Raw genomic sequence first — 13924 nt, forward strand, 5'->3', positions numbered from 1 at the left:
GTACGATCGAAAACTACTAGTAAACACACATAAACAAAAATTAATAAATACTGAAAAAACCATATGTAGCCTTATTTATAAATGTTTAAACTATTTGGAAGGGATGATTTGTTTCGTAATTATAATTTTTAATAGTTAATTAGTTATGCATAACTAATTTTAATTATATTTTATAATTATTTCAAAGTTTGAATTTATACCACCCTATTTAATACTGTGGTTTAAATTCTATAAAAAAAAGTTTTATGTAGATTCTCTTAAAAAACTAAACACTACTTTTATACAACTAATTTTAATTTCAAACTAATTCGCTCTTATTGAAGCATAGCATTTTAAACCTCCCATTTAAACTTTGATTTTAATTTTATCATTATGTATATACATAAGCATTTGATATACAGTACATATACATATATTTATCTAACTGTATAAAAACTATAATTTATACAGCTGTTACACACATGAAATGTAAAATTTCATGTGCTCCTCAGTAAGTTACAGTTTATCATAATAGTAAACAGAAATTTAGATTTAGAAAATTAATCAGTACATATACATATATATATATATATATGTTGCTTGTATATCTTACCATTAATCATCCATATTTGAATTAAGAGTACAACTTAAAATTGTGATTAAAGTCTATCAATATCACTAAAAACTATGATATAAGTTATACTAATATTAATATATTAACTATAAAATTTTGATATTGGCTTAAAAATTATTGTAGATTATATGTATGTAGGAAAGCATTCTAGATATGTATATAGTAATATAAAATTAAGTGATTAATTGTTTTCTAAATATAACACTAAATTTAATTTTTTTTTGAAAACAAAATTATATCGACTTAGTTGCAATAAAACTTAAAGTGAGCTGCCCAGGATGCTGACCACTGCTGGAGAGATTACTGCAAAAAATATTCATGATTTTTCAAACTTTTTTTAACAATAATTAAAATATTTGTTTTTTAATGTTTTATTTTTATAGTTTATTACTTCTTTTACACACTTACCATTGTTATCTATGTTGTCTCATATATATTATATGGTTACATGCTAATTCAAATTTTTAGAAAAATATTAAATAGACCATATCTAAAAACGTAATATATATTAAAAAAAAAGTTTTATTAAGGTTTTATTTATTTCTACTAGTCACTTTCTTTTTTGAAAATTTTCAAATGTTCTTTATATATCTTAAAAATGCTAAAATTTCGATATTGAATACTTTTTCACCATATCTCAAAAAAAAAAATTCAAATGGCTTGTAAATATCAATATGACCTACACACAATTTTTTTTATTTTTGTCCAATGTAATACGCATTACTATTGAGTTGTGGCCCTTTTAATTTTTTAAAAAGAATTTGAATTGTTTGAGTTAAAGTTTGCACCCATTTTATATTATAATATTTGCTCTTGTTAAAAATCAGTTTATTGTTCTAGCTACAGAAATATGAAAATGACTAAAATGTTTTATTCTTTGAAAAGTACTGTAAGTAATAAGTAATTTCCAAACTAGTTAAATTAAGTCATTATTTTTACAAAAAAATGAATATTTCTTTTATGTTAATGCTATTTTATTTTTAGAAACTGTTTAAAAAAAAAAAAAAAAATATTTTTTCTTAATGCTTTCAAATAGTTTACTTAAGTGAACAATATTTTTTTAGTTGAAACATTTTACTTGTGCCAGGTCTAGTGTCTATTGACCATAATTGTTATTTGTTTTTTAACAATGAGTGCATTATGTTTAAAATTAATATATACAGTCTAATTATCAAAAAATAAATCAATGACATTTACTAGAGAACTTTTTTGTACTATATTATAAAATTTAAAAAGTAAACAGTAATTATACTCTCTCCTTTCTCTGATATTGTCAAAAATTTCAAGTTTTAGAAAAAGTAAATCTCAAAAATCAACTAGTATAATTTCGTTGTAACTAGGTTAATTATAAACATAAAAGCAAAAAATTTACTTCTTACTTTTTTTTGATATTTTAATATTGTATTTCTAAAACATTTTTGTTGCTAATAGACTTTTATTCTCTTATATGTTGTTTTTAAATTAGAAATTTATTTAAAAAGTTAAATTTTATACTATGTAGAAATTATTCTGAACCTTATCTGAACTAATTAACTTAGAACAGTTTTAATAAAATGAGTTTACCTAAATTTACTGCTTCAATTTCACCACCATCCATGTTAAACAATGTTTCTTATGAAACAGCACAAACAGCAACACCAATAGAATGTAATTCAAGTAAGGTTAAATTTAAATTTGAGTAGTAATTGTAATAAAGTATATTAGCTAAAAATAGGCTTTAATAATAAATTTAGTCTAACTCTCAGTATAAATAAATTTAATTTAAAAATAGGTTGTCAATAACTTCAACCTAATTTAACTTTAACAGACTATAAAATGTATATTTTTTGAATATGTTTACGATTTAATTTACTATTTTATATTTTTTATAAATCATATACTAGTTTAGGGTAAGTAACTTATGGCCGGCCTACTAAATCATTGACCTCTGATATACTTTTATACTTTGAAATTATTTACAATTGTTTTTAAATAAGCTCTTAAGTTGATGTTTTTATTTTTTGATGATTGTTCATTAATGTTCATTAAGTTATTATTATCATGTAATTTGACTTAAAAAATATTTTATAATTTTTTATAATACAATTTTTCTAAATTATTCAACCCCTAAAGACTTTTTAACATCTGGCTTGCAAATTATTTCCTACTCCATGTGGCCCACAAACCTTAAAAGTTGTTAACCGCTATATTAGTTATTTTAAGGTTTTTCTACCTATGAAAATTAAATAATTTCTTAATTATTTAAAAAATATAACAAATAACATTTCATTATTCTTAAATTTATTTGAGTACTCTTGTAGTAAGGCTCATCAGAAGTTGTATTTTACTAAGTTAAACTGAATTGAAATTCGAATTAAGTTATCATGTAGAATAAAGTTTTAAAGTATAAACTGACTTATATCTGATGAGCCTTACTACAAAAGTACTCAAATAAGTTTAAGAAAAATAAAATGTGTTTTGTTATATTTTTTAAATAAGTTATGCACTGGAAAATAGCTGTTCTTAATTATTATAAAACTAAACTATCAAAACAGATCCTAGTTACCTGAAATTTTAGATTTTATCCAATAAAAATCAATTAGAGGTTACTATAGAGATCCTTATCAAACAGTATGTAGTTAAATAGATACACTATTTTTTTCATACCCTTTTGCTTTTAAAGCTATTTAAATAACTATTTTTTTAATAACTTAAGTATTTTAAGAATCATTTAATTTACCAGCATTGTTTAGTTTTAATCCACTACTTTAATCAAACAGAAGAAAGTTGTGACAAATATGTGAAACTAAATGTTGGTGGTTCACTTCACATGACTACACTCAGTACATTAAAAAAGCAAGATAGTATGTTACGCGCCATGTTTAGTGGGAGGATGGTCATTATGACAGATAAAGAAGGTTTTTAATGAGCTATTAATCAAAGTTTTCTTTTTATGGTTTGTATTATTGACTTTATACTCCAGTTAAGCCTTTAGGTTACCACATTTATTTTTGTGAATTTAAAAGTATGGACTGTTAAGTTTGTTAAAATTAACTTTCAAAATTATCACTTTATTTTGATAATAACTAATAATTAGAAAAATAAATGTTTTATTAAAATTCTTTTTGATCTATCTAATTAGCTTTAAATTATATTTGAACAAATAAACAAAGTTTATATTTTTAATGAACTTTATTTTTTTCGTCAAAATTACAGTTATAACAAGTAATTTTATACTACTTAACTATCCTTAATATTTGACCATTTTTTGTATTTATGGTTTTAGTGTATTAAAATCTGAAAAATAGCTTAAATCATTTAAATAAATTTAGAATAACTAATGTTTTTAATAATTTTTTCTTTTCAATATTGTGGTGGTCTGATAATTGAATTGGTATGCTCAAACCTCTGTAGACTTTCACCAATGTTTTCTTTTCAATATTGTGTTGTAACAGTTTTTGGTTGTCAAATTGATCATTATAAGTTTTATATATTTTTGGATTCTATGTAAATAGTTGATTGGATAACCGTTAAAACTAGTATTTTTTAAAATTAATTAAAATGTTTAATTTAAATAAAAAACACTTTTTTAATTTAATATATCAAAATAGTTTTCTGTATGCTTATTACCAAAAAGTAAGAGATTGTTATGCATTAAAAGTTTTAGAAGTAAATTATCAATACTTAGTAAAACTTAAGTGGTTTATTGTTTTATTATTTAAGTTTTCTATAACATGTAATCAAAGTTTTTTGGCTGTAAAGGTTTTAATTTAATTTTCAATTAAATATATAGTGATAAAATTTATACTTAATTGTCTATTTCTTTGTGAAGAAAAATAATTTTAGTTAAGTCTACTATTATTCTACTTAAATTTTTGTATATAAAAATATATTAACATTGAACTGAAAAAAAAATTTACATTGTATTTTTTAGGTTTTGTTTTAATAGACAGATGTGGTAAGCATTTTAGCTCAGTTCTTAATTTCTTACGAGATGGATCAATAGTTTTACCTGAAGGAAAATGTGAATTAGCCGAATTATTAGCTGAAGCTAAATATTATCTTATAACAGGTATAAACTTCAACTTAAATTTAATATAGAGTACTTTGTTTGAAAGTATCGTTGTATTTTTTATTGAATATGCTTTTGAAATTTTTTTTTTGAGTTTTAGGTAGTTTACTTTAAAAGTTATAAATAAACAATTTTAATTTAATTTTTGAAAAGAGTTTGTAGATTTTTGTGAAACAGTTATTATAAATAAACAAATATCTGTTTATTACAATTTTAATTTAACAATTTTAGTTATATTATATGTTCTTTTTTCTTAAGTTTTGTAGACTTTCACTTAATTAAGGTTAAGCGAGAGCCTAACATTATTATTGAAAGTATTTTTTAAATGTAGTTTTGAAGTTTTTATTAAAATATATAATATAAGTATTTATTTTAATTTATTAGTAATATGTTTGTAGACGTACTTAATATCTAGTATGATTTTATAATTAAACAATAATAAAATATAAAATAAAATTATTACTTTATCTGATTGTTGGTTTTATAAATATTGATGTTTGCTGGTCTTGGTCAGCAGATTATTGTTCCAATATGTTTTATTTACATGTCAATGTTAGTTATATGTAAGTTCAGAAATCTTTAAAGATCATTGAAAGAAGATTTGAAAATCAGGCTGACTTTATTTAGTTACACTAATTTGAAAATTTTAGTTAAAGCTTGAAAGTCAAATTTTAACATTTCCTAAACAGAAGTATACAGTTTAAAAAAATAAAACACAAGTTTGTATATAAGTTATTAAAAATGGTTAAAAACTCAAACTTTTAGTTTAGAATCTTTCATATTAATATTAACTTCTTGTTTTTAACATACAGAACTCGCATCACAATGTGAGATTGCACTTAAGAAAAAGGCTGAAGATATTGATCCTATATGTAGAGTGCCAATAGTTACATCTCCAAATGAAGAAAATGAACTTCTCTCTAAAACTACCATTCCAATAGTTAAATTCCTTTATAATCGGTCTAACAATAAATATTCATATACCAAGTTTGTTTGTTTTTCAATTGGGATAAAAAAATGAAAAATTAATCTAGTATTTTAAGTTTTTAGTACTGTCAGAATACTTTTTTTTATCTTAACCTGTTTTTAGCAACTAAATTATTTTTCAATAAGTTGAGTATATCATATACTATAGTATTTCATATAGCATTTAGTTGTTGTGCTTGTATATATTTTTTCAACATTTTAACATATCAGGGTTGAATTGTGATTTTATTATATGGATTGAGAATATATTTAACTTTTTGTATATAAGTTGTATAAAAATTGTTGAAAGTTATTTTTTTTAATTTCTCAAGTTCCTGGTTTTATCATTTTTTTTAGTTGCCTTAACAATATATTTAACTTTTTATATATAAATTAACTGTATATTAAAATTTTTCAAAATTCCATCTGAATTTTTTAAATTCCTAGTCAGTTTTTTTAATTGCCTAAACTGTAACATTTCCGGTATTTTTTAGGTTTTTTTTAGCAACAATAATAAAAAGAACATTAAAAAAAAAGCTTATTGATTTTTTAGTTTGTGCCTTCCATGTAGAACTTATTGAAGTCTATGACTTTGCTCTTTATATTTTAGATGTACTATCCCCCTTTATACTTTTTAATCAAACAAGGTACAATATGGTCAATTCCTCACAGTCACAATATTTATGGCATAAGGTTTCATTTCAACCTAATAAATATCTTATGTTTAACTAGTTTGTCCCTTTCCTACCTAAACTTAGTTTGTTAGGTATATTTGCTACATCTTGGTTAGTTACAATCTCTCTTTTAGTTACGCACTTTTGCTGTGGACACAATGTGCGTAGATTCGCAAGATGTGGCTGTAATTCCCCATCGTCCTGAGTTACACTGTCAGTGTCACTCAGTTAAAAAAAAAATCAAGTTTGACTATGACAATTGAAAGTAATTAAAGTTTAAATACCATTTAAAAATAGATCAATATCTACCCTGCTACGGACTAACTTACTGTCTGCGTGCTGAATGCTTAAGATTTAATGCTTCATTAACATTTGTAAGAGACAACAACTGATTCTTAACTTGCTAAAACTCTGCAATTTTTTGGCTACTAGGGGACAATAACTAGTTAAAGGGTGATATTTAAAAAGGGGGCGATTAGTTTCAAATCTATTGAGATGGGGTGATTGCAAAAATAAAGGTAAAACTTTATATCCCAAAGGATGAAAGCGCTGGCTAGCAGATAGCGTTAGATGTACTAATTTCAAAAATTAATTATTTTTTAAATCAATTTAGAGAAGATATAATAGTTTAAAACACTTTGTTGTTATTTCTTATTATTTTGAATAAAAACTATTTTTTGTAATTAATCTATACTATTAGTTTTAAACACATAATTGTAAAATAATCATTTTGAAATATACTCAATTATTTTCATTAATAAAAAAATTTTATAAACAAAATATTTGCTTTTTAAAGGTACTATTATTTTAAACATCCTGTATAATTCTATTTTGATGACAATAACTAAATAATTTTTACGCTTTTATAATTTTTAAAGTCTAGTTTTTAAAAAAACAGTACATCTGATGATAATATGCTGAAGAACATAGAATTGTTTGACAAACTATCGCTTCGGTTTAACCGGAGAATTCTATTTATTAAAGACATTGTTGGCGATGAGATTTGCGTCTGGAGTTACCACGGAAATCATCGCAAAATCGCTGAAATATGCTGCACATCGATCGTTTATGCTACAGAAAGAAAACAAACAAAAGTATGAACCTTTTTTATTAAAAAGAAAAGTTAGCAATTAAAAATTAAAAATATCTTGAGAGATGGTTAGTTAATGTTTGCAATGCTGCAAAAGAGTGTTTTAGTAACTAAACGAAAATTAAGTTGAGCCTGTTAAATATCTGAACAGAACACTGCAGATAACGTTCTAACATAGAATTTTTGATGGTGAATGGAATGCTTATTGTTTTTATTGTTTATACTGCACAGCAATAAGCGCAAATTCTTAAACAAAGACTAAATTTTTGAATGTCATATGTTTTAATTAAATGTTTTTAATCAATAGTAATAATTTATTTTTAACGTAAATCATATGATAAGTAATATTTTATTTTAAGTGCTCTATTATGAATACTATTTTATGAATTTCTATATTTCGTTATGATCTAACTTTGCATACGACAGTAAGTCAACTTGTATGATCAATTTGTACAAATTAAGGTTTAATTAAATATATTATATCAAAAAAAACTTTGTATAAAAAAGTTTTAATTTAAATACTAAATAGCTCCTTTTTTTTGTACAATATCGTCATTATTATTAACTTTTATTCAATATAATTTTAACATGTATTAATATTTTTGAAGATATAATTGTTTTTAGTGTTATACCATTAAAGTGTAGTTCAAAATTAATAAAAAATATAAATAAATATAAATAAAATAACTTTTTCAAAATTAGCTCCAGACTTTGCACACACTAAAGGATACTGAAGGTATTTTGAAGCTTAAAAATTCTCAGTTTAAAACAGGATGATTCAGAATATTTTGTTTTTTTTTGTAAACTCAGGCTGATAGTTTTGTTTTTTTATAAAAAAATAAAGATAGTTTTCAGATTAAAAAACTCAGGACATATTTTTTTCGAGACCTTGAATGAGATTTAGTTGATCCAGTTTCAGTATTTTATTATTTCATATAATCAATTTTGTTCGAGAACTTGGTTTTTATTGATTTTGAAATCCTTATCTAAAAATTTTTGCTTTGCGGCTTGCTCTTTATTATACTTCTTATAAATAACATTAAAGTTTTTGCTTTAAATCTGAAATTAGTATTCATCATGATTTGATTTTTTGTTAAATAAAAACAGTTCAGATATATAAAAGTTAAATTATACATTATAAAGTTTTGACAAACTTTTGAATTTAAATTATTTTTTAAGTTTAGTAAAGTTATGTTGATGTCTTATATTTATAGATAAAATTCTTTTATATAACTTTAAAATAAGTTTAAACTATAAATTTAAAAACGTTGAATGTTCTAAAGGAGTATTTCTCATTATTTTAGTAAACATCAAATGTAGAAGCTTATATATACGGCTTTTTTTTATTATTTAAAAGGAAAATGAACATGAGGTAAAAATAGTTTGTGCCAGGGACGAAAAACCTTTTTTAAGATAATTAAAAGACTCATGATAGTTTTTTTTTGACTCAAAAAGTGGCAACCCGGGTTAACCCTGTAGCTTAGATATAGTTGTGCTCCAAACCATAAGTAAGTTACAGATATACAATAGTTTACAGATTAAAATGAAAAAAATGTTTATTTTAAGTCCTTATGTAAAGTCATAATTTTAATTTACCTAAGTTGCTTCAAATCCGCTTAAATTTTCGTTAAATAGTTCTTATGATATTAAGGACGCAGAGTATTGTTTTATTAAAAGATCTCAATAAATGTGAATAATTAAAAGTTTTAAATTTTAAAATTAAAAAACAAGTTTAAAGTAGCTTTACAGTATTTTTTCATTGTTGTTATATTATTTAAGACATGTTTTTTAACTTAAGTTTAATTTTATACTTAAAATAAACCAAAAATATTGTTTTTCAAAAACCTTAAAGAAATTCAGAAAATCTGGAAGAAACTTGCAAAAAACCTTTAGCAACCCTTTGTAGATGTTTTTTTTTTTGTTTCTAGTACCTAGCATGAAATTCTTACTATTAAAACAATAAAAATTTTTAAATGAGTTTGCGCTAAGCTAGTTATATAAAACAAAATAAGCTAGTAACCACTAAAGTTATTTTTTATTAATCAACGAAGCCAGTTTTTCAAAAGTTTTATCATTACCAGATTCAAATATAACAAACTCTAATTTATATAACTAATATAGGTTAATAATATTTCAAAAGGGTTAAAATAAAGAGTTAAAATGATTTATATTACTTGTTGGTATCAAGACTTCGCCAAGTTTTTATCATTTCAAGTATTTTGACGAAGAATTTTTTCAAATATTAGTTTTATTATATGTTCCTCTTAAAATACAATAAATTTTAAAGTATTTCATAGTCACTTAATTGTAGTGTTGTGAACTTTAGTTGTTTGTTCGGATGGAAGATTAGTTTTTGCACTGAATGTTTGTACTGTACAATATTTAATTTAATTTTGTCATAATAATAATTACGTCATATTATTTTTTCTTATTTTGTATAACTTTTGTATCATTGTTTAGCAAAAAGCTATTTATTTCAAACCATATTAGCTGAAGATAAAAAACAATCTTCGTTTTTATGAAACTTATCTTCTGGTTTTTTAAAATCTACTTTTTTTTATTGAATTATATATACATATATAAACTCAAATCTAGCTTTAGATAAACGAAATGAACTTTTTAGTAATTGTAAACATTTTTCAAGCTTTTATTTTAAATAACTTTAGACATCTATGCAAACTTAATGTGTCTTATATTTTATAATAATTTATTTAGTGACGTAACAGTCCTTAAAGTTTTTGCTTAATTTCATGTACATTTTGATTTATGTTTAAAGAAATTATAATAACACTGAAAGATGTTATGTCTAACAGAGCAGTGAAACAATTGTATTTGTAAAACGTAGTGTTTAATTAGTATTAATATATGTGTATTAATAGTTTTTAAAAGTTTTGGTCAATAGTGCTTGACAAGTTAATTTGGAGTTAAAAAAAATGTATATTAAAGATTTTATAAAAAGTTCTGGTCGATAGTGCTCTACAAATTGAATTAGAGCTAAATATTTATTTGATTATATAAAAAACAATAGTTTATACGACCGTTTCGTATATGACGTATATAACGTTTATTTACAATGTTAACATAAATTTAGAATTTGAAAATTTTATAACAAGATCAGCGTATTTTTTCAAATTCAACTTACTGTACTTCATTATTTAAATGTCATAATAATTATAAAATTATCAAATTCTTAAATTCTGTTTAACATTGTAAATAAACTTTAGCTTACTGAGGAGTATATGAGGTTATATATCTCATATACGAAACGGTCGTATAAACTATTGTTTTTTATATAATCAAATGAATAAAAAAAATAAATATATTAAGGTTTAATTCAAGATGTAAAACTCAAAGGACTCGAGTTTCGTGCTTATGCACTCATCAGCTTCAAAACAAGTTTAAAATTGGTCTAATTTAAAATTGATTTTAAGATTTTAAACTTGTTCTGAAGCTGATGAGTGCATAAGCACGAAACTTGAGTCCTTTGAGTTTTACATCTTGAAATAAACCTTTTTAGTAATAAAGCCCTTAAGGTGGGCTCAGTGTGAAACACTTGATTTATCAGTCTATTACTATTAAAAGTAAATTTTTATCAGTTTAAAAAATCAGTCTTAGTATATTTTCTAAATAGAGGTAATAATTCCGTAATGACCTAAAACATAATTTAACTGTGTAGGATGTTTTGTTACGAAAGTAGATCTTATATATAACTAATCACAGCTCATTAAAATCACCAGGTTGAGTTTCCCGAAGCTCGAATCTACGAGGAGACGCTGAACATTCTGCTGTACGAACCCAACAAGTGCTCGCTGCCCTGCAACGACCTCCAAGACTTCTCTGTGACGTCACAGAGCGACGACGATTTGGACGAGGCGCACCGGCAGCAGCAGAACAGGGTGAGGAGGATCCACGTGAGAGAAGATCGGCCGAGATGAGCGGGTTGGAGTGAACTTTTTATTTATTTTTCTTCCTTTTGTGCATCATCTTTTGAAGCAGTGCATTTTGTTTTTCATTTATAAATGATGATATTTTTAAAGTAAGTCGTAACAGGTATTGATTGTGTATCGCTTTAAACGGTAATTTTAATAAATAATTTTTTTGAATAGTTTTCCATAGTATATAATCTGATATTTTAAAGGTGTTCTTGGTTGTATTTTTTTTTTGTGATTCCAGTTTTTGAAGTAGCTATCAAAATAATTAGTATTGATTTTTGTCTCTGATATCTGTAATTATATTGGAAATATATAAGCCAGTGTTTTTAGTTTAATTACGATAATAAATATATTTACTCGGTAGTTTTATTTGTTTCGTAGTAAACTACGTCTAAGATTGTGGACAAAAGTAATTAGGCCTTATTATTAAAATAAAAAGTTCATAGAGCGATTGTCTCCATTTGTTATAATGTAGAGTATGTACATGTTTTATTATTTTTCAAAACAACATTTTTAAGTTGGCTAAACATTTTAACATGCATTAACAACATATCAACTATAGATAATACACTAATTCAAAATGGTTACTTATTAAAAAAAGATTAGTTGTGCATGATTTCTGTTATTAATGAAAAATGTTCAAATTAAGCTAATTTTAACGGTGAGCAATTTAAGAAAAGAATGTCTTTCTGAAAATTATTAAAAAATAAAATTGTAAATCTTAGATGATCAGCCTCTCTTATTACTGACACATTAAAAAAAAAACTTTTTTTGCTATTTTTAAAGAAAATTTACTGCTAACTTTTAATTTTACTAGTCTGTCGTTTTTTACAATAAAAAAATTTGTATGAAATTTGTTATTGTTTTTGATCTAAGTTTTAGTTTTTGGTTTTAAATTTAAAATGTGAAAATGTATGGTAAATTGATGTCAAACTTTTATGTAAATCAATTTTCAATTTTTTTTTTTACATGTGTCGCGGTTTTCGACTTTGCAACAATCAATTTTTTATAGTTGTCATTAGGACTTAATTAAGGCTACCGATCCATACACTTTATGCATTAATTTTGATCGTTTGATTACGTATGAGTTTGATTAATTTAGCTAGTTATTCAGTTTTATAATTTAACTAATGTTGAATTTTAGCCTACTCCTAAATTTATAATTTTATATAAAAAATAAGTATAGAAATGTCTACTTAAAAGCAAGTTTTTACTTTTTTTTCTGTAACTAAATAAAAAAAGGGTTTTATTTAGAAACAAACAAAAGGTATTTTTATCCTAATACTTCTAAAAATATAATATACAATTTTGTTATTAAAAATATTCAAGGTTTATTATCGAAATACTATTTAAGTAACATTTTTAAGTAAACGATATTTTTGAATTAGCTTTTATTCCCTTACTAGTAGCTAGAAACTTGTATACAATCAAATCCCACCAAAAGAAAATATTTTTTCTATAATTTTCCATTTATTTATTTGTGTTTTTCTTTTGTTTAGTTTTTTTTAGTTTAAGTTTATCCGGTAGGAATTGTGCTCGAGTTGGAACTGATCGTACTGAGATAACAATCCTAAAAATACTTTATGATTTTTGTTAATATTTTGAAACTATGCTTAAAGGTAAATAAAATATATAAGTGATAGAAAGAACGAAAACATAAACTAAAGCTCCATTTATTGAATTTTAATTTGATAAAAACTTTTACGACCTTTCAATAATTAAATCTTAATAATAAACATTTGATTTTGTTTTTTAGTGTTTTAATGATAAGAGACCTAAAATTTAAAAAAATACCTAAGTGTTGTTAGTATCATTAATTTTAATGATACACGTTTTTATTTAAAGAAACTTAAAACACTTAAGAACTATGTAATAAAAAAAAACGAACAAGTGAAACGTAATATACAAGAAATTATTTAAAAAGTGTATTGAACATTTAATTTTTTTTTTAAAGCTTTCGCTCAAGTTTTTTACGAGTGTACTAAAGAAAAAAATGTATGAGTAGTTCTGAAGTATTTTAACACTAATAGTTGTACTGAAATGAAAAAGTGTTAGGTTAAAAGCAAAAAGAAGATTTATGTTACTTTTAATAAATCTTTTTAATGCTCAAACTTATAAATTTACAAAAGTCGATAAAAAAGTTTTTCTTAAAATCCACACATTGGCAAAATAATTTTAGACTTTATAATAAAGGGTAAACAGTAGAATACTTTAAATCTTTTTTTTGAAATTTTGCTGACCATTATTTAAATACTTCTTTTGTTCATACTAATGAACTTTTTTTTTGTTTGTAGAGACACTTAAAAGTTACGTCATGACAAAAACATCTTACACGTATGTCAAATAGATTAATTAACAAAAAATCTTTAAAGATCAAGTGCTATAAATATTTATAAAATTAATAACTACCGCTCTAAAAAATGGGTAGGTGTCAAAAATGTACGAATGGTCACATATTTTCGAATGAAGGGTCACATTTGCACGTAGACACTTTTGCACGAGTTGAAACTTCTTTTACTTTTGTTTATTTTATTAATATTTTTATTACTACTGTAACCCCTAACCAACCTCTAATACCTTTGGTCGGTAACTTTTTTT

At 23.6% G+C, this 13924-nt stretch overlaps 1 protein-coding gene across 2 annotated transcripts; it reads left to right on the top strand.

Moving 5' to 3' along the window:
- Nucleotides 1–2156: 2156 nt before the first annotated feature.
- Nucleotides 2157–12043, top strand: LOC145843336 (BTB/POZ domain-containing adapter for CUL3-mediated RhoA degradation protein 3-like). 2 transcript variants are annotated; one of them, XM_082950800.1, is made up of 6 exons: nucleotides 2157–2269; nucleotides 3373–3510; nucleotides 4542–4664; nucleotides 5477–5651; nucleotides 7203–7398; nucleotides 11132–12043. In XM_082950800.1, exons 1-6 carry the CDS (start codon nucleotides 2167–2169, stop codon nucleotides 11327–11329), a joined length of 933 nt encoding a protein of 310 aa, XP_082806926.1. In that variant the 5' UTR covers nucleotides 2157–2166; the 3' UTR covers nucleotides 11330–12043. The 2 variants fall into 2 exon arrangements, with proteins under 2 accessions (XP_082806926.1, XP_082806925.1); XM_082950799.1 differs by having other exon boundaries at nucleotides 4527–4664; nucleotides 11132–12041.
- The last annotated feature ends 1881 nt before the right edge of the window (nucleotides 12044–13924 follow it).

This window comes from Thalia democratica, chromosome 8 (genome assembly GCF_965202585.1).
Source record: "Thalia democratica chromosome 8, ktThaDemo2.hap1.1, whole genome shotgun sequence".
In the NCBI taxonomy this organism is placed as follows: Eukaryota; Metazoa; Chordata; class Thaliacea; order Salpida; family Salpidae; genus Thalia; species Thalia democratica.

What these genes read in the sequence shown, in the direction of transcription:
- LOC145843336 (XM_082950799.1), top strand. Translation starts at nt 2,167, where the DNA reads ATGAGTTTACCTAAATTTACTGCTTCAATTTCACCACCATCCATGTTA. An exon ending in ACCAATAGAATGTAATTCAA is followed by an intron (nt 2,270 to 3,372) that starts GTAAGGTTAAAT and finishes TTAATCAAACAG; the next exon opens with AAGAAAGTTGTGACAAATAT. An exon ending in AATAAATATTCATATACCAA is followed by an intron (nt 5,652 to 7,202) that starts GTTTGTTTGTTT and finishes TTAAAAAAACAG; the next exon opens with TACATCTGATGATAATATGC.